Genomic DNA, 27,029 nt, shown 5'->3' with positions numbered 1-27,029 from the left:
ACCAAGTGTGAGGTCAGTCTAACGAGACAATTCAATTAACAGCAGGATACCAAGGGAGGAAAAATAACTTTTGAAGTGGTAATGAAATGGGCCACTCTCATCACCACTTCAAAAGTTATTTTTCCTCCCTTGGTATCCTGCTGTTAATTGAATTGTCTCGTTAGACTGACCTCCCACTTGGTAAGGCAACTCCCATCCTTTCATTTAGTTATACCTGCTCCTGTATTTTCCACTCCATGCATCTAATGAAGTGGGTTCTAGCCCACGAAAGCTTATGTCCAAATAAATTTGTTAGTCTCTAAGGTGCCACAAGGACTCCTCGTTGTTTTTACAATATGGAGAAACATTCATGCTAGCAATACCTGTTACCAGTAAGAAAGGGCACCCAATTTTTAGCTCATATTCTGAAACTTCATCATTGCATTTTGATTTTTATCAGCTGGCCCCATTGCCTCCCCGCTTACTGATTAGTCAAGTTTACACATCTAACAAAACACTAAATTTGCAAACGTAAACTAGAAAAACTCACGTAACATGTTGGTTTTGAATTTGACTTTCATTCCAGAACAGGGATTCAGAGTCAAACCTGTATTAGATCCCAAGTAAAACAAGTGAAATCTAGTCCACAGGGGACATTATTCACATCAAAAAGCTGTGATACAATATGAGCTGATTGGTAATATCTATTCAGAAGTGAGCCAGGACTAGAATAGTGTAGTTGCTCCAAGTCCTAACTGAGGGAACTGTATAGAAGAGCTTGCTGACAGAATGAGCATACGGCTACTATGTATCTTACTTCATTCGGTGTTTAACAATCCCACATCAGACCACCAAATATCAACTTAAAATGGTAAAAGAAACCACCGATTAATCTAATTTATGAAAAAAAAACCTTGAGTTACAACAGCACAATAGGATAAAAAGAGAGAGAGAGATTAGATATAGATATTTAAATGATCATTGGTATCATTCACTGTATAGGTATCATTCATTTCTGCAGTAAAGTAAAATGAGTCCCAATAACATGAATTATTGGAGTCATAATTCAGGTCTCATTAGTTAGTTCTTATTTCTCATTTCTTAGCTAAATGTGAGCTATTATCCCATCTTTCGAATGACTCTGTATTCTCCTATCCTCTGTTCTTCAACCAGTTTTCAATAATTCAGATATTATAACTCACATTAATTATAACTTATTTTCAATAGTCTAAAACAAGACAGCCATAATTATATCAAATAAGAGGACAGGTATCATCATTCTATAGCATGTGGATAATTTATCATTCCAAAGTATTTACAGTGTCCAATCCATTTTATTTTAAATCCTTGTCTAGTTTAACAATTGTTTAAAAGGCAGATAAGAACTTTAGAAACATAATATTAAATTATACTTTAATTTTTTTAATTAATGTTTTTTTTCTTTTTCCCTCTTTTTAATAAGTGAAATTTTTGGCGTTCCTGAAAGATATCAGTTTGACAGAATTGGAAAATTAATTCTGTTTATCCACAGACTGCAAACAGCCTTGGCCATCAGCAGAGCAAGCTTCCATACTCTGCATTGTCAACACTGACCTGATGGGTCACTTCTAGGAATGACAAGCTAGTTCATTTTCTATGGGCCCAGTGCTGCATTCCTTAGTGAAGTCAATGGGAGTTTTGCCTGCATACAGAATACATGACTGGATTCTACATCTGTTCAGTCTTCTACAAAGGCTGCCAAAAGGAGTGTCAGCTACTGCCTACAATGGGGTATTGTTTTATACACACTAGACACTGGACTGAGATTACCAATATGAAGCTTATGGAACAGATATCAGATGGTGGTGGCTTTCAAAGAATCTGAAAGAGAATGGAAGAGACAAAGAAACTTGAGACTTCTACTGACCAGAACCACCTTCAAACTGTTGACTTAACTGTAAAAAGCTTTTATATGGCACTTTTTCATCTGTAGATGTCAAAGCACTTTACACTTCGGGAAACAGAGCCACAGTCAGGTGAAGTGACTTCCCTAAGGTCACCCTGTAGGATAGCAGCAGCGCCAGGAGTTGAACCCAGGTCTCGTGAGGCTCAAGCCTGTGTTTTGTCCACTAGACATACTGCCTCCTGGTGAGAGACCAGAACAAAATTCAGTGGAAGTTAATTTAGCTAGAGTCTTCACAGAATCTCATCAAAGAAGAATGAAAAAAATATATTGTCAATACTGAAATTGGTAGCAAACGATCAGGAGTATTCTATAACACTACATTCTACAGGCCTTGCTAATAGGATAAGAACTCTATCCATCTTCCTTTATTTTTTATGCATAGATATGTACCTTATCTGATGCAGCCTTTGATTTTTTGTTTATCAGTGAGCTTCCAGATGCCAAATTCTTCTTGTGTGGGACTCAGGTCCCTCAAGTGTCACATGCTTTAGTCAGAGTTGAGGGTACTCAACTTTTAGCAATAGCTGAGCTCCTTACAGTGTCAGTTATCATAACTACCATAAATGATGAATAAATTATTTTAAGCTTAAATTAAACAAGCCTGCTGTAAGAAGAGCACAGACAATTCCATTAGCTATATCAATTTCAAACCTGGCTATTCTTCTCTTTCTCTGTATTATGGTGTTATCCTGAATTTGGATCTGGTTCTGTTATTTAATGGTCTAATTATTCCTGTAAACGGACCTTTTTTACCATCTCAAGAACAACATCAGAACTTCTTTAGACATAGATCTAAGCTGTCTTTTACAATATGCAGAAAGGAGCCTGTATGCATTAGTAACAACTATATTGGACGGCAGCAACTCTTGGCTTTCTGGGACTACTAAGGGGGCTTCTTGGCATAGGCAAGCCAGCAAATGTCTGCTCCATTCCAGCTGAAAGCATCCAAACAGTTACTGAACATTTTGCTGTCTTTAATATGTTGTTACTCTGAGCAACCGTCTGTTCTGCCTCGATGGTAGATCTGGACTTGCTACTGGTTGTATCTGCCAAGTGGCAATCAGATAACAGCACCAAATAAAATACCATACAGGCTTCAGTCTATGTAAAATGATGTTATGATTCTTATATGTACTGAACTTTTTGCAACCTAATTCTTTGCTATGAAGTCTTTAGACAGGTTGGGCCTCATTTGCAGAAGTACCCTCACCTCTAACTGTAACCAGAGGAAGCTGAGAGTGCTTAGCTCCTCCAAATTACAGGCACAAGGCATCTTAAAAGTTGGTCATCCAAAAACAATGGCAACTAAATCAGAGGCCATTTTGGAAAGCACTGGGCTTAGCTCCACCAGGAGTGGATGAAACAAAAAGGCAGAATAATCTGCTTTTTTGCAGAGAATTCAGTAAGCAATCTTGAGCCCCTGAAATAGAACACAAAGGTTTGTTTTGCGCAAAATTATTATAGTTTAAATTGTACTGCAGATTCATATCAGACAATATGAGCTGAAGGCTATTTAAGCTAGAGTGAAAGGCTCCTTAAGCTCCGTAAGAGTTGGTTGGGAAAACGGACATTTTTTCCTGCCTTATATTTCAACAAAAACTAAATAAACTTATTTTGGTCTAAATTTTGCACATACAAATTTGGCTTTTGGAAAAAAATTGAAAACCAAAATATTTTGGATTTGGAAATCCTGCTGCGTTGCCTCATGGGAGTTGTAGTTCAAATGCTTCATGCTCCCATTCTCCTCTGCATGCCAGGCTCTCTGGTTGGACTACATCTCTCATGATGCACCACTGTCTCCCTTCAGGGGGATAGGAGATGGCTACATCATGGAAGTCCCTGGTGATGGTGTACATGGGAGATTTGACCAGCTGGGGAACCTGGTCCATAGAGCAGAATGGGGTCATGAGGAAACCAAACTACTTTCCCTTGAGGCACCGTGGCAGGATATCAGAACTGAAATATTTTGGTTTTCAGCCACTTGGTTTTCAATGAAAAAAATCAAAAGCTATCCTCGGAAAGCAGACATTTTGTGGAAAATAGTTTAGTTGAAAATCCAATTTTCTTTCAAAACCAGTTTAACGAAAAATTTTCAACCAGCTCTATTCCACAGGCATATTACCAATCTTAGAATCTTGAGGTTTTCAGACTGTGACCTACACACAACTTGGTGATCCACAGAAAGCTAGTAAGTCATAGGTGATAGTTCCTTCACCTCCTTATTCTTAAAGCACATTACAAAATAACTACAAATACTTTAAATAACATCTTAATTTTACTTTTTCATAAAAGCAATTGCTGCAGATGCCACGGGGACATTATGTGACAGTGGAGGGAGGGAAAAGATCCATACAAGGGTATTAAGATCTCTCATCACTATGATAAAGTTCACTGCGGACACCAATGAAGTATTAATCATTTCCCTCCAAATATTATTATTCCATTTTGTGGTGGAACAGGATCCCGTTCCTACTCCAGTCAGGAAGAAGTTAAAGAGCTCCCCTGGTCACAATTAACCCCCGCTTGGTGCATTTGTGATGCTGGTCAAAGAGAAAGGCACAGCTCCTTAAAAGGGAGAATCCAAGCCCAGTGCAGGGCAACACAGAGAGGTAAACAGAGCTCCCTTGCCCCACAAAGCAGGGTTTGCTTAGTAGCAGAATGGCTGAAGAGACTGCCAACTGGACCCACTGGAGACGTAGAGGGATCTTCTTTACTTTGTTTTCCTTTTTGTTTAGAACCCAGAGCACTCAGTCCAGGTTCTCTGGATTCTTAGGAAAAACTTTTTCACTAGGAGGGTGGTGAAGCACTGGAATGGGTTACGTAGGGAGGTGGTGGAATCTCCATCCTTGACAGAGCCCTGGCTGGGATGATTTAGTTGGGGTTGGTCCTGCTTTGAGCAGGGGGGTGGACTACATGACCTCCTGAGGTCTCTTCCAACCCTAATCTTCTATTATTCTATGCAAGGGGGTAAAGGGACCCAGACTCCCTTTACAGAGAATGCCGACCTCTTACCTTGCAGTGAACTGCTGGGTAAGCCCATACTGTTTTGTGGGCTGCAATGTTATGTGGTTTACTCTTACCATTTTTTGGACTGCATTATGCTCAGAAGGGGAGGTTGCCACCTTCCAAATGCAACTAGGATTCTAGCCATGTGCACAAAGACTGACTCCTCGGTGCCTCCTCCAAACCTTTCCCTCCTGCAACCTATGCTCAATCTGTGCTTCTCCCTCCAAGTTCTAAGCAGGTTGCTATATCTTTCCTTTTACAATTATTTTTGTTGTACCTTTTGTGCAAGTATTTGCTGACTTGCTGGACCAGAGATTAGTAGTACATAGTTCATCCTTCAAACCAGTCCTGACTTCTTCTTTATGTTATTGCTGTTGCAGGGGGGACTTCCTTTTAGTCTGTTGCTGCCTCTATACTATTGGTCCTCTATATTGCTTATATACTTTGTTTCTTATGACCTTCCTATGTCAGACCAGATGGCAGCTGAGGTTCTTTCTATGTCCTCCTGGCCCTAACCTTGGCCCTGTCCATCTGTGTGTGCTAGCTGTCTGCTGCTACTCCACAGTTATCTTTGGTTTCATCTCTACTACTGTCCTAAGTCTGTAGCTACCTCATATAACCTGTGTCCCACTGCAGCTTGGATTGTTGCCTTTTGGCATTGTTTTGTGAGGTTATTTGATGGCTGAACCCCAAACTGCTCGCCTGGGCATAATGGCCTCAGGTTCTTGGCTCCTTTGTTGTAACAGAATTTCTGCCTAGCTTGGTGTTCTCGTAACTGCTTCTGTGTACTGCATGTCATTCCTCCACAGGGCTGAAACCGATTACTCCTCACAGGAAGCAATGTCTTGGTTCTCCAACTCATCAGTCCCTGTGCTGGGGTGCATTGTGATGTTCCAACATTGCCAGGTAGGGATCCCTTCCTGTCTGCTTTGCCTTTGACATCAGTCTCTTTAATGTCTTTACTGTGGCTCTACCTTCCCGTTGCTTTGTGGGTATCCAGGGAGGCTATCTGTGTTCATATTCCCATCTGCCACTGTGTCAGTTTAATTCAGCTGAAGTGTACTGTGGCCATTGTTTGATCATAGAGTGTCAGACAAGCTAGACCTTGCAAAATGCCCCTTCAGTTTCTGGATCACAGTGTGTGCCATCATGTGCCAGCAATGCCCCTCTGCCATGTACATTGGCCAAACTGGACAGTCTCTACGCAAAAGAATTAATGGACACAAATGACATCAGGAATCATAATACTCAAAAACCAGTGGGAGAACACTTTAACCTGTCTGGCCATTCAATTACAGACCTGCGGGTGGCTATCTTACAACAGAAAAACTTCAAAAACAGACTCCAAGGAGAGACTGCTGAGCTGGAATTGATATGCAAACTAGATACAATCAACTCAGGATTGAATAAGGACTGGGAATGGCTGAGCCATTACAAACATTGAATCTATCTCCCCTTGTAAGTATTCTCACACTTCTTATCAAACTGTCTGTACTGGGCTATCTTGATTATCACTTCAAAAGTTTTTTTCTCTTACTTAATTGGCCTCTCAGAGTTGGTAAGACAACTCCCACCTGTTCATGCTCTCTGTATGTGTGTATATATATCTCCTCAATGTTTCACTCTATATGCATCCGAAGAAGTGGGCTGTAGCCCACGAAAGCTTATGCTCTAATAAATTTGTAAGGTGCCACAAGTACTCCTGTTCTTTTTGCGGATACAGACTAACATGGCCGCTACTCTGAAACCAGTAAAAAAAAGCTTGATCTTCATTTTCTCATCTTTCTCCCTCATGGTCAGCTCTGTAAACAGACTCAGTTCTTGTTTCCACTGCTTCCATAATTGTGCAAAGCTTTTTGTCAGGAAATCCAGCATTACTGGGTGTCTGAATCTCTTCATGCTGGCTGTTTGTTTGGTTTCTAGGTGCTGCTTTTTTGGCCCTTTAATCACTCTCTCTTCCTTGGTGTGGGTTGCACTAGACTTTCCACTGGCACCATGTTTCATGTAATGTGTGTGGACAGTAACAGGAAAGGACTCCGTGTTTCTAACACTAAACTGTCTCACAAAGAAAACTATTTACATTGAGTCTGCAACTGCAGCTAGCATTCAAGCCTTGTGTAAACAGATTGACTTCCAATTTGTGCTTCTCCCTCCAAATTCCTTACAGGCTGCAACTCTGAGTAGTGTAAGGTATTGGTTCTATGCAAAGGCTCTGCCCTTAAGAGCAGTCATGGGCATATCTAGATACTATTAATCATTGAGCCAAATCAGCAGTGCATGGGGCAGCTATTTAGTCAGAAAAAGCACCGCTGGAGCGTTGGTAGACAGATAGTAAATGTAGCCAGCAGCAAACTGTCTGTATCCAGAATAGTGTAGCTATTTGTTGATGTGCTTGTCTGTTCAATGCACATCTGCTCCCAATTTAGGTTAGTGCAGAACTGGTCCTTTATATAATGAAACCATCTCAGTACCCAGTGCTGTAATCCTTACTTCAGGTCTCTCAGCGTATGGGCAGTGTGCCCAGCAATTTGATAGCAGCAGCAGCCGCCAGGTGAAGAGCCAGTAGCCCGCCATTGAAGTGAGTCAACGGGTATTCGTCAAGGATATGCGACATAGTCTGATGTTGACCATATCTACATTGTGGGTAGAGAAACCCCATTTGAAGAGACTGGCCACACAATTGCCCTGTCCTGTTTGATACTGATTCAGGGATGACCACAAGTGCCTCGGCAGGTCAAAACCTGGTGGGCAGATGGTTGGGTCAGTGACAAGAGAGTGATTAATGACTGTCGTTGCTGACCATTCATTACACCAAGCAGATTCCAACATCATGTTCTGTGGTGGCATAAGTTACTATAAAGGATTGTCTAGAAGACAGGAGAACTGATGTGTGGTTGAAGAGATCTGAGTACAGAGGCAAATTGCTGTTCTCACGGATCTTAGTCAGAAGCATGATGGAGGCCCCCTCACGGCGATTATGGGGAGGTGCTATGTTACTAAGTATTGGCAGCCATGGCAACAGAATTGCATGTAAAGTCCCATTAACAATGCACATAGTTTGTTAAGCTCTACATCGACCTCAGGTGAACTCCCATTTAAATGTGAATGCAAACTATTTCAACAGGAATTTTGCCTGCATGAGGACTACAGGATTACATATACAAAGTGTGGCTATATCAAAGTGCTAGACTTGTTGCTTAGTTTTTAAAGATTAATTTCTCTCTTCATTCAAGTAACGATCAGCTAAAGGATTTGCTCTATATTAGTGACTGACCATAACCTTGTGAACTCTATGAAAATTAACTGTGAGAAAAAGAGTCACTTGTGCTGAGAACATGAATGCCAAAGCTTTGCACAGAATCTATTTCTGAATTGTTGTAGTGTTTGAGAAAAAAAGGACCAACTGCAAGCTCCTGAACTTACACTATGCAGACAGATACCTGAAGTGAATAAGCCCATTTACATGCACACCAGGCTAGTGGGCTTTTAACTAGACATATGCACTCTCAAATGCACAATTGGAGTGTGTACTCTGTGTTCTTACACACATAATTTAGGCATGCACAAATATATGAATATAAAAATATTTGCTGATGAAAACCTGGCCCAGGATGTTTTAAATGGAAATATCAGAAATATAAACTAACCTTTTTGACAAAACACCACCAGTAGCTGAAAACTCCCAAATGTCCAGTTATTCAAATTTTTGGGAAAGAAATCTTTCCTGGCCTAAGAACATTCATTTCAAGTTTCAGTCTAAAGTAACATTCATTTCTTGCACCCAGGTTACAAATCCCTGAAATATAGAATAAGGCACAGACAGACCCTTAACAGTGCCAACACTAGTGTCCTGCTATAATACTGAGCAATTATTTATTTACATTTTTAAAACAGAGTAAATGTAATTAAATAAATGTGATGAAGAACTAATGTACCTAATTGTCTAATTATACAAAGTGAACTAAGCTACATAATTAAGTACTTAATTACGTAATTACATATTATATAGCTGAAGCATGTTATATAATTAGGGAAAATGTAAACTTTCACCAGAGAATCCATCATAAGTTACATTGGATGGGAAAAAGACAGTCACACTTCTGAGTAATGTCCACTCTCCATTACAAGAGCCATTGATTTATCTAATTAGGTGATAGAGTGTCTGGACTTTTCTGTGAGACTAGCAAGGATTCTATTAACAGCAATGGGATCATTCAAATTTACAGCATATTAAACCTTTTTTTATGCCACTTGGCATTTCTGGAAGTGGCAGTTACGTATTTTCAAAGATATCAAGTTGATCCTACAGCAATCTCTCTCAAAAGCTGCTAACCACAGTATCCTATATCAATTAATCAATTTTTATAACATTGTTAATAACATTGTGCCATTATTTTAAAAGATTAGTAGATTTCCAAGGCAAACCACAGGATTTTTTAGTTTTCCAAATTACTAAAATTGAGTGAAAGTTTCTTCAATCAAAATTTGTCCAGTTTCCAGTTTGTGAAATGTTCTTGGAAGCAGAATAGTTTTTCAAATTTTCAGTGAGATTTCACATTAGTGTGTTTTTGCTATTAGAGCAGAAGGAAATGCATTTTTGGAGCACCAAAACTATTCGTGAATTGGTGTTGAATTCGGCAAGTTGTTTGAGCCCAAAAAAAAAAAAAAAAAAGCTAGAAATTTTTTTTGAAAATGTAGAAACAGTTCATTTTGACATTTTTAAATAAACCATTTTGATTTGATGTGTAATTTTGAATCAACATTAGAAACATTTCATTCAATCCAAATGAATTTTTTTTGTTTCATTGAGAAAAATAAAGGAAATCTCTATTGGATAGAAACAAACCAAATTTGGGGCTATTTTTCAGTTTGGTCACCTTTTCCTTTCCTTTTCAAGATGGACTCAATTATCATCTCAAAAGAATATTCACTCCAAGTGATGGCTGGTGGCATTTTGATTATAATGGCCAGCTTTGGGTTCCCCAGCAAAACAGGACTTGTTGGTATATTACACTGGCATAAGCTTCTTCCATCATGGAGCCTAGGGTGAAACAAGCCCAATATCTATATTCCTATATTTTTCAGAATTCGATTTGACTCTATCATGATTAGCTGTTGAATTTTGCATATCTATTACTTACATAGCACCCAAAAACATGCTGGGCATTTTGCCAACAAATAAAAAGGCAGGTCCCGGCCAGAAAGCATTTACAATCTATACATTATAAACTGAAGCATAGGCCACTTCTAGAGGAAGGATACCAGATAAAATGGATTATTAGTCCAATGTGCTATGGTGAACTCCATATCTCTAAATTATCTGCTACTCCTTGACATTAAAGGGTAGGCTAAAGTGCCCATTCAAGTGAGTGACAGTGCACAACTCTAAAATGCAACATCTATTTTGTTTAATGGAGACCTGAATGTGCAATGATAGCAGGACTGGGCTCTTTATGAAATAATCATGTATTTTCGGACACGCATTGAAGCCAAACAGTTTACTGGGGCCCTAATGCTGCAAACATTTATGCATGGGCAGGGTCGGATTAACTCTCCTGTGGGTCTGGGGCTATTAGATTTTGTGGGGCCCCTGTATACAAGTCTTTTTCCTAATTTAAAACAAAACAATCATAATTATGGCATGGAGGCTATTAATGCTATACTAAACTTGCCTTTTAATTAACATAAAGCTTTTTCTGTGGTTACATTTCAGTCTTAAAACATGTAGAATATAGTTAAGTTAATTCAAAATAGCCTACTTCTTACTTTAGAATAGATGTTATATAAGGTTTTTTTCTGAGAGGGAGTTTGGGTGCAGGAGGGGGATCCAGGCTGGGGCAGAGTGTTGGGGTGTGGGAGAGGGTGAGGAGTGCGGGATCTAGGATGGAGTTTGGTGCAGGAGGGGATTCTGACCTGGGGCAGAGGTTTGGGGAGCAGGAGGGGGTGCGAGGTGTTGATTTCGGCTGGGAGGCACTTACCACCGGCGGCTCCTGGCCAGTGGCACAGTCTCTGCGTGCCCCGGGGGACAGGGGGACAGCGATTTTACATGCGCTGCCTGCGCCCACAAGTGCCACCCCCACAGCTCCCACTGGCCAGTTCCCAGCCAATGAGAGCTGCAGGGATGGTGCGGGGGGCAGGGGCAGCACACAGAGCTGCCTCCTCCCTCCACCCCAGGGGCCACAGAGATGTGCCAGCAGCTGGTCACTTCCAGGAGCAGCATGGGGCCAAAGCATGCAGGCAGCCTGCGTGAGCCCTGCTGCGCCACTGGACTTTTAGTGGCCTGGAGATTGCGATTGACAGTCAGAAGCTCCAGGATCGACCAGTCGATCGCGATCGACGGGTTGGTGACCACTGAATTGTATATAATTATGGATTTATTTTTGCGGGGGCCCCCTTAGTCTGAGGCCCTGGGCTGCAGCCCCTAAAGCCCTTGCGTTAATCCGGCCCTGTGCATGGGCATAGCTTTCCACACAGGTAGTCTCACTGGAAAGAATTACTCATTTGTATAAAGTTACATATGTGCATATTTACAGGATTGGGACTTAAAATATCCTCAGGAAATCTTATCCCCTATCACCCAAGTTTTAATGTTGCTAGAGGAATATGCAATACTCCTCTTTTAAAAATAGTGGTCTAGATTTTGCCTTCATGTACACCCTGGTATACCCATTGAAATCAATGAGCATGCACAGGTTTATATGAGAATGGAACTGTGTCCAACACTTGGAAAAGAAATAGACAATGAAATGCACAGGAAAATAATCTCTCACCTTCTAAGTCTTCCTTTTCAAAATGCGTTTTGAGAATGGAACGAGTGCCACCTCTGTCCACGACAGCTTCTTCATCATTTCTCTGCAAAACAGAAATATATATGGAGGAGTCTTTTCTTTTTTGTAACCTGCTAGCAAGATTGAAGTGTAAGTATAAATAATTTTAATTTTCACTTTTATGGTTTTTCCCTCAGACATAAGGTTTAAAGAATCTCTTTTCTCTTATTAAAATCTATTCTTCATATGGCAGCTTTTATTGTGCAGTGTTTAAAACTGGCTTTGATGTGAAGAAATTAGATCTGTTGTGACACCATGCGAGATGACGAGTAAATTCTGGTTTCTGGGAAGCAATAAAATCATGAGCCAGTAAAGTTATGCAGACAATGAAAGAAGAGATGACCAGTTGAGGCAGTTACACTATTGTACTCTTAGAGAAACAGCTGTATGCATGCATTTTTGGCTCTGGAAAAAGAACTTCTGTAAACAAGATGACATTATGAACTATGTGCAAAACAGAAAAAGCATAAACATTAGCAGTGTTAATACTATGGTTAAATTGGAGAATATCAGTCTCAGTAAAAATGTTGATGTGAAAAAAATTCTAATCCCATGAAAGCAATTAGTCTCAATTATTAGATGAACTGTAATTCTTTCACTTGTCTGGTTTCAGCTTTATGAATGCTTTATAGTTATACTGTACACAGTGTACTCTAATTCTATATACTGCATGCAAACTCGCTTTTTTTGGTATACTGAATGCTCTGATTTTATGTTGTAGTTATACCATACATTTTAACAGTGTAAGCAGTCAACTCTACATTTTGACTATACTTATACTATGATAGTAAATACTTTATGCTCTGAAATTATACTGTAAGTGATTGTATGCTGGAATGGTCTACTTTGGTATTGTGTCCTTCAGTGAAAGCTAATGTTAAAGCTAAAAGGCATGACATGCTGCTAGTTTCAGTTATTTGGGACACAAACTGTAATGAATTAAATATACCCAGTATTCACTAAAGATATTAACCCTTTGGAAAGTCAGCCATAATGCACAGGTAGTAAACTGAATGCTGGTTTCCCAAAGAGCTGCATATTTGTGCTTACAAAAACAGATACCTTCATTTTACAAAGGAAGAGACTGGCTACTGGATCAGATGAAGAGAAAAAAAATTAAACAAACAAAAGCATTAATTAACATATAATGAATATATATTACATGACATCAGTGTAAGTGGAAGAGGCTTAGAAAGTGATATTAGAATTTAGACCTTCCTGACTTTTATATTTGAAAAGCACACCCTAGTAAAAGCCTGGTGCAGAGCAGTTGCTTAAAATACCAGTGTTTAAAGCTAAAAATGGATAAAAGAGTGAAAGGAACATGAAGAGAAATTGCACCATATGAGCCCTTCTCCTTTAAGGAGAAACAGCAAGGGTTGGATCTAGAGCTGAACAGTATGCATTTTGGGATCCAAGATTTTGCTTCAGGTTCATCTAGGGTTGCCAACCCTCCAAGATTGTCCTGGAGTCTCCAGGAATCATAAGATTATGTCATGTAATGAAATCTCCAGGAATTCATCCAACCAAAGTTGGCAACTCTAGGTTCATCTCGCCTTTATTATGCTGCAGCTATTTCATATACGAGAGTCTGGGAACTGCATCAGCACAAGGCTGTTAAAAAGAGATGGTAACAGTGCCTTTATTAGATCTTTCTATCAGATAAGGGTACATAACAAAAATTTGACAAGGAGGTAGGAGCCTTCTGTTGAAATCTTTTTGCCTCCTAATACATTAGAGTTAGTTAATAATCTATTGAATGCACTAGGACATTTTTTTTTTTTTTACAAATCATTCGGTCATATTAACATTATAGACAAAATTAATCCATTATTGTAAGCAGTAAGACACATCAGGGTGTGTGTCACATTGAAATACTGCCATGCTCCTGGGTGAATTGTTAGGTATGAATCCAAAAGGCCAAGTATTACAGCAATGTAAGAAGTAATGCTCTTCTTGCATAAGTCATTCCCAATAGTTTCTCACTGTGATTAGGAAAAGGCCCTACGGAAGCAGCATTATGGAAAAATCCTAATCCATATTACATTGCTTTTATAATTAATTTATTTAAATAAAAGTTAAAATAACGTAAAAAGTAAAAAAATCATTAATATTGATTAAAAATTATAAATTTATTATTTATAAACTTGATGCACATATTATTCTACCTTTGACTTTTTTATTCCCACCTCCACCCCCTGCACACATTTGCCTTTCATCTTCAGGCAGTCTTTGTCCAACTTATCTCCTTCCCTTGTAAGAGGGCATCTTCCATTAACATTAGATGGAAAAATAGCTAGATTGAGAGTTATATGTTGCTCCTGTTTTAGTGGTCAAACCTGAGCAAGCCCAATTAACAAGGCACTGCGGCTTTTTGACTTCCCATGCAGCAGCGTATAGAACCGTTCTGTACTCGGTACCGTGGTAACATCATGGTTCCTGTACTCCCTCTCCTCCCAAGTCAGCTACTAAATCTGCACAATGGGGTCCCGATCTCTACTGGGATCCTTGGCACAGCTACAATACAACTAATGAATAATGATAGTGGCAGACATGCTGACCACACCCTCACTCTCCCATCATGACTAAGGATTAGGAAATTAATTTCATTTTTTAATATTTTTATTAGTGTTCCAGCAAAATTGTATATAGTGTCATTATTTTTAAATATTCTCATAAATGAGAGGCTCAAACAGGAAGTACAGGCCAAAACCACCATATAAAAGTCATGGAAGGTGGAATGCATATTCTAGATGACTTTAGTGATATTCAACACATGCAAAATAATTTTATTTATTAAGCACTCCTCTCACCCGCAAGTAAAGTGTTCAAGGAGAGAGACAAACAATTAAAATACAGCAATAATTAAGAACCCAACCATGACTCTATGGAAGTCAATAGAAGTCTTTCCAATGACTTCAGTGGGAGCAGAATCAGGCTCTGAGGCTACAGGTATATCAAAGCCTTGAGTTTTACAACATATCACTGTAGCTTTTCTTACTTTTAGCCCATTTTGAAGAGGCTGCACACTCAACAATTTATATGACACAGAACTAAGGTGCTCAAATTATCTTATTATACTGGAGTAGTTTGCAAGTAAATTTATGGACACACTGACCATGTAAGAGTCCTTCGAATTGTCCATTATTGCATTGAGATGCTTGTTGACTTCAGTGAACAATGTGGTCTAGTGCTTAAAGCCTGGGAGTGGGCTCCGGAAAGTCCTGAGTTCTAATCCTGGCTCTGTCACTGACTTGCCGTGTGGCTTTGGGAAAGTCACTTAGTCTCTGTGTCTCAGCTTCCCCATCTGTAAAATAGGGATAATAATACTTCCTCATAGTGGTGCTCTGAGGCATAATTAATCAATACTTGTACAGCACTTTGAAGCTGGAGAATACCTAGTATTTTAATTCTATAGTGTGCTCATTTTCCGTATGTAAAGATGTCTTGATAGATAGCAGTAGAGCAATAAAACCATAACATTTAGGGATATATAAAATGCTTTCTCAAAAAAAAAGATAGATTCTCATAGGCCCTGGAATGGTTCACTGCTGCACAACTACAGACAATATTTTTGTCAGGGTTTTACATTTGGGCCTGATTCTCATCTCATTTACATAGGTTGAAAATTAGGAGTAATTCTATTGAAGTCAATGGAGTAACACTACTGTGAAACTGATATTAGACGAGAATCAGGCTTTTTTTGTATTAAAAATTGCAATAATTTCTGTCTTTTTTTACCATTTGCTAGTGCCTTATGCCCTTTATACAATTATCAGGCTGTGATTTTTCCTGAAAAAAAATTATGACAAAATTATTTCCTTAGAAATAATCAAATAATTTAAACACACAGTACAATAATCAAACAAAACATCCAGGGTAAAACAATAAGAGCAAGATGAGTCCTTTAGGGCTTTGGGTGAAAACCCTGTGCTATTTAGGGTGAAACCCTGATCCTTGACTTCATTGAGAACAGGATTTCACCCGTTTACATCATCACAAATGAATACCAGTAAGTCCTTTATTCCACACCACTTCACATTTCCTATATGCCAGATATTTTACAAAAAAAAAACCTATTTTTAAATGTTTTCAAGTGTTTTAAAAATTGCACTGGTACTAATTTTTGTCTCCTACTATCTGAAAATACTCAAATGCATGATGATGAGCACAGTTCAGGTACCTAAGGGTATGTCTACACTTCAAGCTGGAAGGGTAATTTCCAGCTCGATGAAACATACCCACATGAGATCTGATTGAACTAGCATGCTGGAAGTATCTAAAATAGCTTTTCCATACACAATTATGTCATAATTGTAAGGCCTAATATCCCAGAACGTTCTAATGCTGGAACTATGGAAAGCTGGGAATCAACTCTTTTCAGTTGTATAAGCCCTAATTTCTAATCATATATATGTTGCAGAGATCAATATCCTTAAACCTGTCATTGTTTCAGAACAGTATATTGCCCATTCCACACCGCAGACATAATAAAACCACCTCAACGAGCAGTGGTAGCTCTGTCACCAACATACCACTGTGCACACTACCTCTTATGCCAGCAAAATTTATGTCTGTCAGGGTGTTTTTTTCACATACCTGAGCAACATAAGTTTTGCCAACATAAGTGGTTGCGTAGACTATGACAGGTTTGTGTTTTAATAATAGCTGTTGTAAGGTGCTCAGAAGTTTGCAATCTTAGTGGTAGTCCCAGTTAAAGATGGACTAGCAGGCAGAGTCCAGATGAGATGTTTAAAGTTGCATAATGAATGCAACTTATCACATTGCTTCCACCAAAGTATCACATGCACGCGTATGCACACACTCTCTTCAGATTTTTTCTGGGTGATGGAACTGTAGATGTATATATATCAGCATCTTCACAACAGACTAATGACAACATTTCAGTATTTAAAACCTATGAGATAAATATGCATGTTATTTATAAATTCTCAAAAAGCAAAATAAATACATGATTTTTTAAAATAAATGTATAAACATATGTCATAAAAACTACCTAAATACCTCATTCAAGTGCCCAGACTCACTCAGATTGCTGCAGTATACAAAACATAGGATCATAGAAATGTAGGGCTAAACAGGACTTCAAGACTAATCCTGCGCTGAGGCAGGACCAAGTAAACCTAGATCATCCCTGACAGGTGTTTGTCCAATCTGTTCATAAAAACTTCCACTATTGGGGATTCCACACTTCCCTTGGAAGACTATTCCATAGGGTGACCAGACAGCAAGTGTGAAAAATCAGGACAGAGGGTGGGAGATAATAGGAGCCTATATAAGAAAAAGCCCCAAATATCAGGACAGTCCCTATAAAATCGGGACATCTGGTCACTCTACTATTCCAGTGCTAACTACCGTTATCATTGGAAAGTTTTTCCTAATATCTAACTTAAATCTCCCTTGCTGACGATTAAGCTGATTACCTCTTGTCCTACCTTCACTGGTCCTGGAGAACAATCAATCACTACCCTCTTTATAACAGCCTTAACATATTTGAAGACTTATTGGTTACCCCTTCAGTCTTCTTTTCTCAAGACTAAACAGGACAAGTTTCTTTAATCTTTCCTCATAGGTCAGGTTTTCTAAACCTTTTATAATTTTTGCTGCTCTCCTCTGGACTCTCTCCAATTTGTCCATATCTTTCTGAAAGTGTGGCACCCAAAACTGGGCACAGTACTCCAGCTGAGGCCTCACTAGTGCTGAGTACAGGGGGACAATTACCTCCCATGTCTCACATATTACACTCCGGTTAATACAGCCCCAAATGGTATTTAACACCCGCATCACATTTTTGACACATGTTCAATTTGTGATCCACTATAACGCCCAGATCCTGTCTAAGAATACCAGCACCTTGCCAGTTATTCCCCCTTTTGTACTGTGCATTCAATTTTTTCATTCCAAGTGTAATACTTCACACTTGTCCATACTGAATTTCATTTTGTTGATTTCAGATCAATTATCCACCTTGTCAAGGCCATTTTTAATTCTAATCCTGTCTTCCAAAGTGCTTGCATTCCCTCCCCAGCACGATATCATCTGCAAATTTTATAAACATGCTCTCCACTCCATTATTCAAATCATTAATGAAAATATTGACTAGTACCAGAATCAGGACAGACCTCTGCAGGACCCCACTAGATACATCATCTTACTTTGAGTGAGAACCGTTGATAAGTACTCTTTGAGTACAGTCTTTCAACCAGTTGTGCACCCACCTTATAGTACTTTCATCTAGACCTCATTTCCCCAGTTTGCTTATGAGAAATGTCAGATAATGTTAAGTCAAAAGCCTTGCTAAAAATCAAAATCTATCATGTCTACTGATTCCCTCCTATCCATTAGGCCAGTAACCCTATCAAAGAAAGAAACCATGTTTTAACAATTAGTATAAATACGCAATATTTATAAGAAGGTTTAAAGATTGCACTGAAATGCATTTTTCACCCCCACTTAAAGGTTCCGTTACACTGGTATGTTGTATTTTGCTGTGAATACATTATGAACAAAAATAAAATATAAACTGAATACACAGCTAAAATATGCATTTTATTTGAGAAACTGGAAATGATCCCTTTCCCTGCACTACCTCTACCTCTTACCCACCCAATTTTAGCCTCCTCGCTATTTCACAAATCCTTCATGCATATTTCTTTCCCTTCTGCACTCCTTCAATACTCTGCTTTCTCTAAAACTGGAATTTTTTGTGTGAAAAGACTAACCCAGAATTGTTTGGGAAAATAGCAAATGTTATAGAAATCTACTGAGGTTTGCAGATGTTCAGATCATATGTATTCCTGTTAATTACACCCTTAATACTTTCTGGATACATACCATGTTAGGGTTAAAAGAGTACTATTTCAACATCCTTTCTTAATGTAAAATATATTTCAATGCAGAAACCTTCATTCCCTTAAACCCGGTTCTCATCTGTACAGCGTTTCATTCGAAATTATGCACACAACACGACTGCTGACACATAACTAAAATAATTATGGAATTAATAGGACTTCACTGCATAAGCCATTTATTGATTATTAGATGTCCTACATAAGTTTTAAATGCCATCTGGAGCTTAGGAAAGCCTGTCATTGCAGCACATTAAATGATGTTTTCCTACAAAACACAACCATAGAAATAGTAAGATTAAATCTTTTTAGGTACTAAATATCTGCATGATTATAATTATTTAACATATGTCTGTGAATAATGAATACATTTTAGTTTATATGTTATTTCATGAACCTATGAATTTAGATACATAGACCATAAATCCTATGCTGTACCTTCTTGCATTTTTATAATAAGATTCTAACCTTTGTATCCAAAAAGCCATGCTTAAAATGATCATACTAATCGTTTAGCCTAAACTTGACTGCTTTCACAGTTTGGAGGTATCTTACTGTTATATTATCTAGATATTCTCTGGTTGTATCTGGTTTCATGAGACATTTCTGTTTCAAAATCACTTCTGTTAACTTCAGCTTGACATTTACAAAAAATAGCACAATTAAAGAAATAGAAAAGTGTGCTATTTGAACTCAAGAGCTGCTAAGAGCATATGTGAAACATATCCTTTACAAAATTGTATTGAGTCCCTAAAAAAACTGTTCATTGTAGCTGCATGATACACTGTTGCAGTAAAGAAATCACTGGTGGCTGCCTTGCTCAGCTTTGTCCTTTGAAGTGTCCTTGAGCTGACAAAGTCACACCAAATTAATTTGATGCACCCAGTGTGTGTCTACACTTTAGATGCTACAATTCCTTTCTCTTTCCTGAGACAAGAAAAGACTGTAATCCTGTGTATTATCATCATTTTGAATTGCTTATATTATATATCTGCAGATGTGGAAAGTGCTGTGAATTTTATCTTTCAGATGCAAAAGAACTGCTTTTTCCATTCCACTAGCTGCATCAAATATTCCATATTCTTTTCTTATTCATCTGTCAACAAAGAGCAATCAAAACACATTTAAAATGCAATTAAGTCTATATTCTCCAAAGTATTATTTTAAAACCATCCTTTTCATTTTATTGTGTCTGCGGTAGTTTTCTGCAGTAATCGCTAATGGCTGATGTATAGCATATATTCCTTTTGGCCAGCCCCATACTGCATACTACAGGATGTGCAGCAAAGAAGAAAGCAATTAGTTTTCATTCCAGATTTATATCTTCCCCAGGGCTGCATGTCATATGCATGAGGACAGCTTTGCCCTCTCCCTCTCTCTTTGCAGCAAGAGCTAAGATAATTCTCAGTATGTATCCGTAAAGATATACCATCTTCTACAACAATGTTAAAATCTGCACTAATCAACATTAGCTCTGGAGGATTGATGTGCCAGCGAACTTAGATTGAGTACATGTTTAATATAGTAAGCATACAATCTCATTTCACATGTAAAAATGGATAATCACTGTGGTCATTAAATGTAAGCACAAACTGTTATAAATTTGATGAAACTAAATGGAATCAAACCAAGAAAATGCAGACTAGATTGGTGCAATGCAGTCTTAGAGGCAAATAAATACGGATTTATAAAGTATTATTCCTGTGTTTAGTTATACTGTAAAGTTCAGAGCTGCTTGCATCCAAATATGTATGATAGGTACTGTCTGAGTTGAGGCATAATAAATGTATAATCATTGAACTAGCCAGCTAATAGATCAATTTTATCTCATGCTAGTATATAAATGCATTAAATCTAACAGTGCTGTTCTTGCCTAAAGTATTAATTTGAGGAAGTTAATTTTGTAAACAATACATTCATTTAATTATGCAAAGCAAATGTGTTATTTTAACATACAAGTTCTTCATATCCCTTTGTGCAAGAGAAAATAGGATAATTTAAAGAAAATGAAACAGAAAAGTTAAGAACATGAGATGTAATAAACAAACAAACAAACAATTTCATTTATAATGTTGCAGTCCTTAGGCGCTCCAGTCATGGACTAGAATCCCATTGTGCTCGAGGCTGTACAAGCACAAAACAAGGGAACAGTTCCTGCCCAAAAGAGTTTACAATGTTGTTGGGCTGATGGACTAGGGGATAATATAAAGAACATAAGGCTTAAGGTTGTTTCCAATATTTGTTTTGAGTATTAGTGTTTAATTTTAATTGCCCTTCCATTTTTACCAGGTTTTAAATGCCTCATAGACCATTTTTGGGCTGAAATAAAAAAAAGACTTGGGGTAGAATATTCAAAAGCACTTAGGAGCCTAAGTTTCATTTAAAAAGTGACTTGGGCACTTTTCAATTTCCAATTGAAAGTTTTGTTACAGAGCTGTTAAGTTCCTCACAACGCTTCCCTTTCCCCACCAGAATATCACATCAGCCTTTTCTGGATTCAGGTTTTGCAAGCTGCTCTTCATTCAATTTTTGGTTCCAAGTAGGCCCTTGAATAGCTGGTAGATGGTGCTGCTTGTCTCTATTGTGAAGGTCATCAGCATAATGCTGACATTTTACCCCACACTGCTTCACATTTCTCTCTCCTGGAGTCTCTCAGATGTTGACAATGGTGGAAATGAGAACACATCCCCATGGGACACCACAGGTCAGCATTCTCCAGATGGATATATTATAACTCTCTGGTTGGAGTCTGAGAGGAACGACTGAAATCATCTCAATGTGATCTCATTAGCACCCACCACATCTCTGAGATGGAACAACAGGATTCCATGATCAGCCATGTCAACTGCTGCATAGAAGGCCAACAATATGAATGTGGATGTAAGAATTTTATCCAGGGCCAAAAGGAGAATCCAGATCGGTAGCACTAGTGTCTTGTCTGTCCCATGTCTTGGCCTGCAGTCTCACTAGGAGAGGTCCAGAATACTGTCAGTATCTAGGCTGAGTTGGAGACTACCCTTGGTGAGTCTCTCAATTAGTTTGCTCAGGAATGGAAAGTTAGTTACTGGACAGCAGGTGGAAAAGTAAATTGTGTTGATTGATAGTTTCTTAATCACTGGTCAGATTATGTGGTGATTTAGGTTGGGTAGATTTCCTGCCTTCTAAGGAGGTGTTCACAATCTCAGTTGGTAAAGGTTGCAGATGTTCTCAACTCTCTTTCACTAGCCAAAAGGGGTGTGAGGCAAAATGACAGAAGGTAGCTCAGTCTTCATGCAGTACTTGCTATCATAAGAGTGGCAAATGCAAAAAGGCAAGATGGGATGTTATCAAACCTGTGTCTGACAGGAGGTCCCCGCTGTCCTGAGAAACAGTAAAAGATATAGGAAATTTTCTCTGTAGGCTCATAGCTCTGCACAGCAGAAAGTTCTGGGCTCTTCAGTTGGGTGGAGGCTTCCTGAGTTAGCAAGGTGATTCGTGGTCTTTAATAATTCAACAGGCCCTAATTTAATAGCTACTATGATGATGAAGAGGTAGAATGTCTTTGTTCTTCTGTGTCCAGGTCACAGGCTCACAAATGTTCTTTATGTTGTAACTTGTCTGAATCTACTCATATTTCTACCACCAAAACTCAAATTTTCTCTCTTACTTCTTTTGTCCTATACTGCTAGAGAACCAAGAAGCAAGTGCTTCATTGTTAGTGGCAATGCTATAGCTATCAACTGGCAATAAGCCCCAATCCCTTTTACAGTAGCAGGCTGTTCACACCTCCAAAGGTTGCAACTGCAGGGATATTACCCAGAAGAAAGGCAGTTATTCAGATAGCCAGCTCCCAAACAGTTTAGCAGTTTATACAGCAGAACCAACACCTTGAACTCCACTCAAAGTGATCAGATTATAGACCATCAGCACAACCTGCTGCCTATGTAAAACACCACTCAATAAACAGGCAATGTATAGTGTATTAACAAGCTTTTAGTATGCTCTGAAAGTGATATAATCTTGAGGTGGTAAAGACATTGATAACCATAGCAAGCCTGCATGCAGAATAAAAGGTTGCACACTTCTCACCAGATACACATGGAAAAGTGTTGTTGGCCATAGTAACTGTCTGATCATTCAGGAACTACCTAGAATTTAACAATTCCCCCAAATTGCAAACCTGCATAACAAACGGTGGATGCTCTCCCTCAGTTGAGGTGCTGATATAATCTTCACCAATTCTTGTGTATTTTTCCCCAGTCTACCAATACTTCAATTCTGTCAGGTTTTGATGTCAGCAAACAAGCCTTCATAGAAGTCCCAATCTCATTCAGGCAGTGAGTGAGTTATTCCAAGATAGATACAAAGCTGAGTTTCATCATCATACCTAAGAGATCTTAGCCAGTTTTTCCTCATTATCCTACTAGGGGTTGAGCCCTCCTATTAAGAACTGTATATGTGTTAACAATACTTCCTGATCGCTGATCTAAAACATGTCAGCATGAACATTTTATGTTCATCCATTGCCAGGAGAAGTTATTGACTAATGACACCAGTGCAGTTCTGTACCATGCCCAAGGATAAAACCAGATTGCCAACGATCAATGAAATCAGAGGGTTTCAGATGTGCCAGAGTTGCCTATGACAACAGCCTCTAGCATCATTCTCAAGGAATAAAGGTTGAACAGCACCCAATAATTAACAAAGACCAGCACAGAAGCCTCACATTAACTTCCTTGCAGAGGAATTGGCACCATGTCCTTCCAAGGAAGGCACTGACAAAGTCGACCAAAAAGTAGCCCAGAGTTTTCTTGCTGGACTTGTTCGCTGTCAGGAAGGAGATAGATCTAACTGCAGGTATGTAGCTTGGAATGCCCCAGCATCACTAGCATTTCAGTTAATGCTAAGTCATCTGGTAGAGTTTCAGCTGATATAATGTGTCTCCAAAAGATATTTGGATATGTTGGTCCATATTTCATTCATAAAGTAACAGCAAGAAACTCTCAAATCTAACTGAGTGGAAGCAGCTGGAAAAACCAGGCTATCCACTGCCCAGAATGGTTCTTTGCAGTTGCTTTGATGGAGATGAAGAGGCCTTTTTTGACCTCTTACAGAGTGACAGCATAAAAACTCTTTGTCACAATCAGGCAGACTTATCATGAGACTTCCATGCCACTGGCCTGCTAACCACCTCCCCTCTCACTTCTTCTGTCTCAGATCATCTATAAACTATGGTGTGAACTAAGAGGGCAAAGCCAGAGAAGAAGACATTTAGGAGGCACTCTATTGACAGAAGAGGACAAATATTATAAAGTCCTTCTAAGCCATTGCTATTGTGGTCTATTTTCTGAACATTGTCTGCAACAGGACCCCAAGAAGAAAGGTATGCCCTGAAACCAAATCTTTTTTTCTGCTGGATAAAATGGTTACTTACCTCTGTTTCCAATAGCTCAAAATACTGAATTAATCTTAGAGCTGTCATACTAAATATTTTTATCTACATGCTGAAGATGGCATTGCTGATACTAGTAGAGAAAGGTTAAATAACCTTTAATGTAATTTAGCATTTGCACCAGTGAACAGGAAGAACAGCAGGATTTTGTAGAGAGGATTTACAATAACCAGCACAAAGGAATGAAGAGGCATCAAAATTAACAAAAGAAAGAGCAGAAAAGAAATAAATTAAATAGTGAAATAGGTAATACAGTGCTTTGAGAAATAACAGAGCAAATACCAACAAATTCCAGTTATAATCTCAAAATTAATTTGAAGTTGCTTCTACATCTTTTTTTAAATGCACAATTTCCACCAAAGAATGCAAGGGAACCTGACATACTGTATATACAGAGAAAGAATTTTTACATCAAAGGCTTAACCAAAACATATTGGCAAAGTGATCAAAATAGAGACTAAATAGTGAGGGATTTAAACAGTTTAGAGAGATTAGCAAGCACAAGTCTATGATACACTGTTTCAGGATTTCAAATAGGATTATCACAGAATAAAAGGTAAACATGAATCCACTGAGAACAGGATGTGTGCTACAAATGGTAGGCTGGTTAGGCTTCCTAGCTCTAAGAGAACTGTTACTTTGGAAGGATTGTTTATCTAATGGAACCCAAAGAGTTTAAAAGCCATCACTTTCCTGATCCTACCAGTCTGGACTAAGCATGATCTTTGCCAGCGAGAACAAACTGGGGTCAGAAAACATAGTGATGAGAAGTTAATAACATGTTCTAATTTGAAATTACAGAACAGAATCTTTCAAGGAGTAAGAGCAGCAAATATAATCATGTGAGATAGGGGACAAAATTCTGCCCTCTCATTTTCAGGTTATATATATATATATAAATATATATATTCAAAAGCACTGATAAATCATATATATATATATATATGTGCTTTTGAATAAAAGTAATTCTATTTGAGGAAAAGAGGTTATTTCCATTGCAGATTCTCTGATAATGTCACTAAATTGATGCGCAAGTAGCTAGCAGACATCCAGGAAAAGATGGAAGGATCTCCATCCAAACCTTGGAAGACATGATCCAACATTTTACAGTTTCTTTTTCCTATTATGTCTCTCTATTTACCTAAGGGTTTGATATTACTGCCCATCATCTGGCATCTTCCACATAAAATCAATAGCAATAGCATTTTGGAGGGTTTATTTTGTTAATTTATTTTTATTGTTGTTGTGGGGAGAGGCTGTTAGATTGACTTGTTTCAGAAGTTTTGGGGATGTTTGCTTTGGTTGGTTAAGGTTTTTGGGTCCAAGGCTTTGTCAATGTTTATGAGTGTTATTCTTATGGTGTAAAGGCCTTTTGGAAGAGGAAAGTTATGCAGCATTTCTTATATGCTGGCTGTTATTTTACTGATTGTTTATTAGAAGTGGACTAAACTGCAAAGTTCAGATCCAGATCTCACGTGTTAGTGGACCATTGTGAAAACAGAGGTCTAGTCTCACTGCACTACATTATTACTTTCAATAGTAAAACATTTATGTATAAAAATGTTAAAGTTTAGAAAGAACACCGTCAGTATGAGATAGTTGCCCTTCACATCCAATTCACCTTTCCTTAAAAAAGCATTTTTCCATTAAACTAACCCTTATGATTTAAGAAACAGAAAAAAACATTAGATTTTAAGCAATTTATTTATTCATTCATTATAGCAATTTTAAGCAATTCATTTATTCATTTATTATAGCTTTGTATGGTGCCTAGTACAATGGGTCACAAAGTAAATAACAATAATAATCACCTCTAGTATGTCTGTCTTTAAGAATATAAGTCCTGCTGGCCAGGAACTGGCTTTTTGTGTTTTGGTTTTTTTGGCAGAGGGCATTATTTAAAATTTACACTGCAGTATCACCATCAGGTCACCATACAAACATCTAATAAATGACAATTACTACCCCCGAAGAGCTTACAGTCTAAAAGACAAGATATAACAGGTGGATGATACAAACAGGGCTGAGCTGGTGTGGAGTGGAGTGGAGAAGACATGGTGGAAAAAAAATCTGTAAATAATAATAGGATGTGCAAGTTCTTAGCCAGCCAGCATGAGTAACCACAGCTCTCCGTCTGCCTAGCCATTATCAGGTTGTACTTTACTTTATATACTACAGAAGAGTTGAGTTCTGAGGAGGAAATTGAAAGAGGAGAAGGGGATAGCTTCAAGAATTTTGACTAGGACTTTTCCCCATTTGTATGGGGCAGCATGGGAGAAGGCATACAAGAGCTTGTTGGATAAACAGAGAATCAGGCAATCAAGGCTGACATCATTGTTGGATTGTGGTAAGATAGTTTGAATAGGGCTAAATTGTGGAGGACTTTTAAAGTAAGAACAAGAAGTTTGCATCTGATGCTATGGAAGTAGAGCCAGTGGAGGGACTAAAGGAAAGGGGTAATGTAGTCAGTGTGACAAGCCAAGAAGATGAATTTAACAGCAGCATTTTTAATGGATTTCAGACATTAAGGCCAAACAGCAGGAGATGATCAAGACTTGGATGAGCATTTTGGCAGAGTGGGGAGAGAGGAAAGGTCAGATCTTGAAGATGTTGTGCAGGAAGCAGCAGCAAACTTTAGATATGGCCTGGATCTGTGGGTCAAAAGTGGCTTCATCTTTGATTCAGCCCAAGATTAAGGACGCGAGTGACAGAGAGGACTGTTTTGGTTTCAGCCTATTAGAGAAAGGGAATGGGTGGTCATAGACAACTCAGCTTTGGCCATGTTAAGTTTCAGTTGTTAGCTATACATCCAGGATGTAAGGAGGACGGGCTGAGATTTTAGTGTAGATGGAGGAAGATGGTTCCAGAGTAAAGAGGTAATTTGTGACATAAAGATGATAGTCAAATCCATGTTTGTGGATGAGTTACCTGGACAGAGTACAGAGGGAAGCAAGAAGGGGAATGAGGATGTA

The 27,029-nt window shown here is 38.5% G+C and overlaps 1 protein-coding gene across 2 annotated transcripts in view; it reads right to left on the bottom strand.

Moving 5' to 3' along the window:
• SLC4A10 (solute carrier family 4 member 10) overlaps window positions 1–27,029 on the bottom strand; it is a 187,133-nt gene that overhangs the window by 146,162 nt on the left and 13,942 nt on the right. For both annotated transcript variants that reach the window (XM_026647498.1, XM_026647499.1), the window contains exon 2: window positions 11,701–11,782. In XM_026647498.1, the coding sequence (XP_026503283.1) occupies window positions 11,701–11,782 (82 nt within the window). The remainder of the gene's footprint in view (window positions 1–11,700; window positions 11,783–27,029) is intronic.

The sequence above is a fragment of the Terrapene carolina genome, unplaced genomic scaffold (genome assembly GCF_002925995.2).
Source record: "Terrapene carolina triunguis isolate 2854851 unplaced genomic scaffold, T_m_triunguis-2.0 Scaffold62, whole genome shotgun sequence".
Classification (NCBI taxonomy): domain Eukaryota; kingdom Metazoa; phylum Chordata; order Testudines; family Emydidae; genus Terrapene; species Terrapene triunguis.
This window is presented reverse-complemented; position numbering and strand designations above follow the sequence as displayed.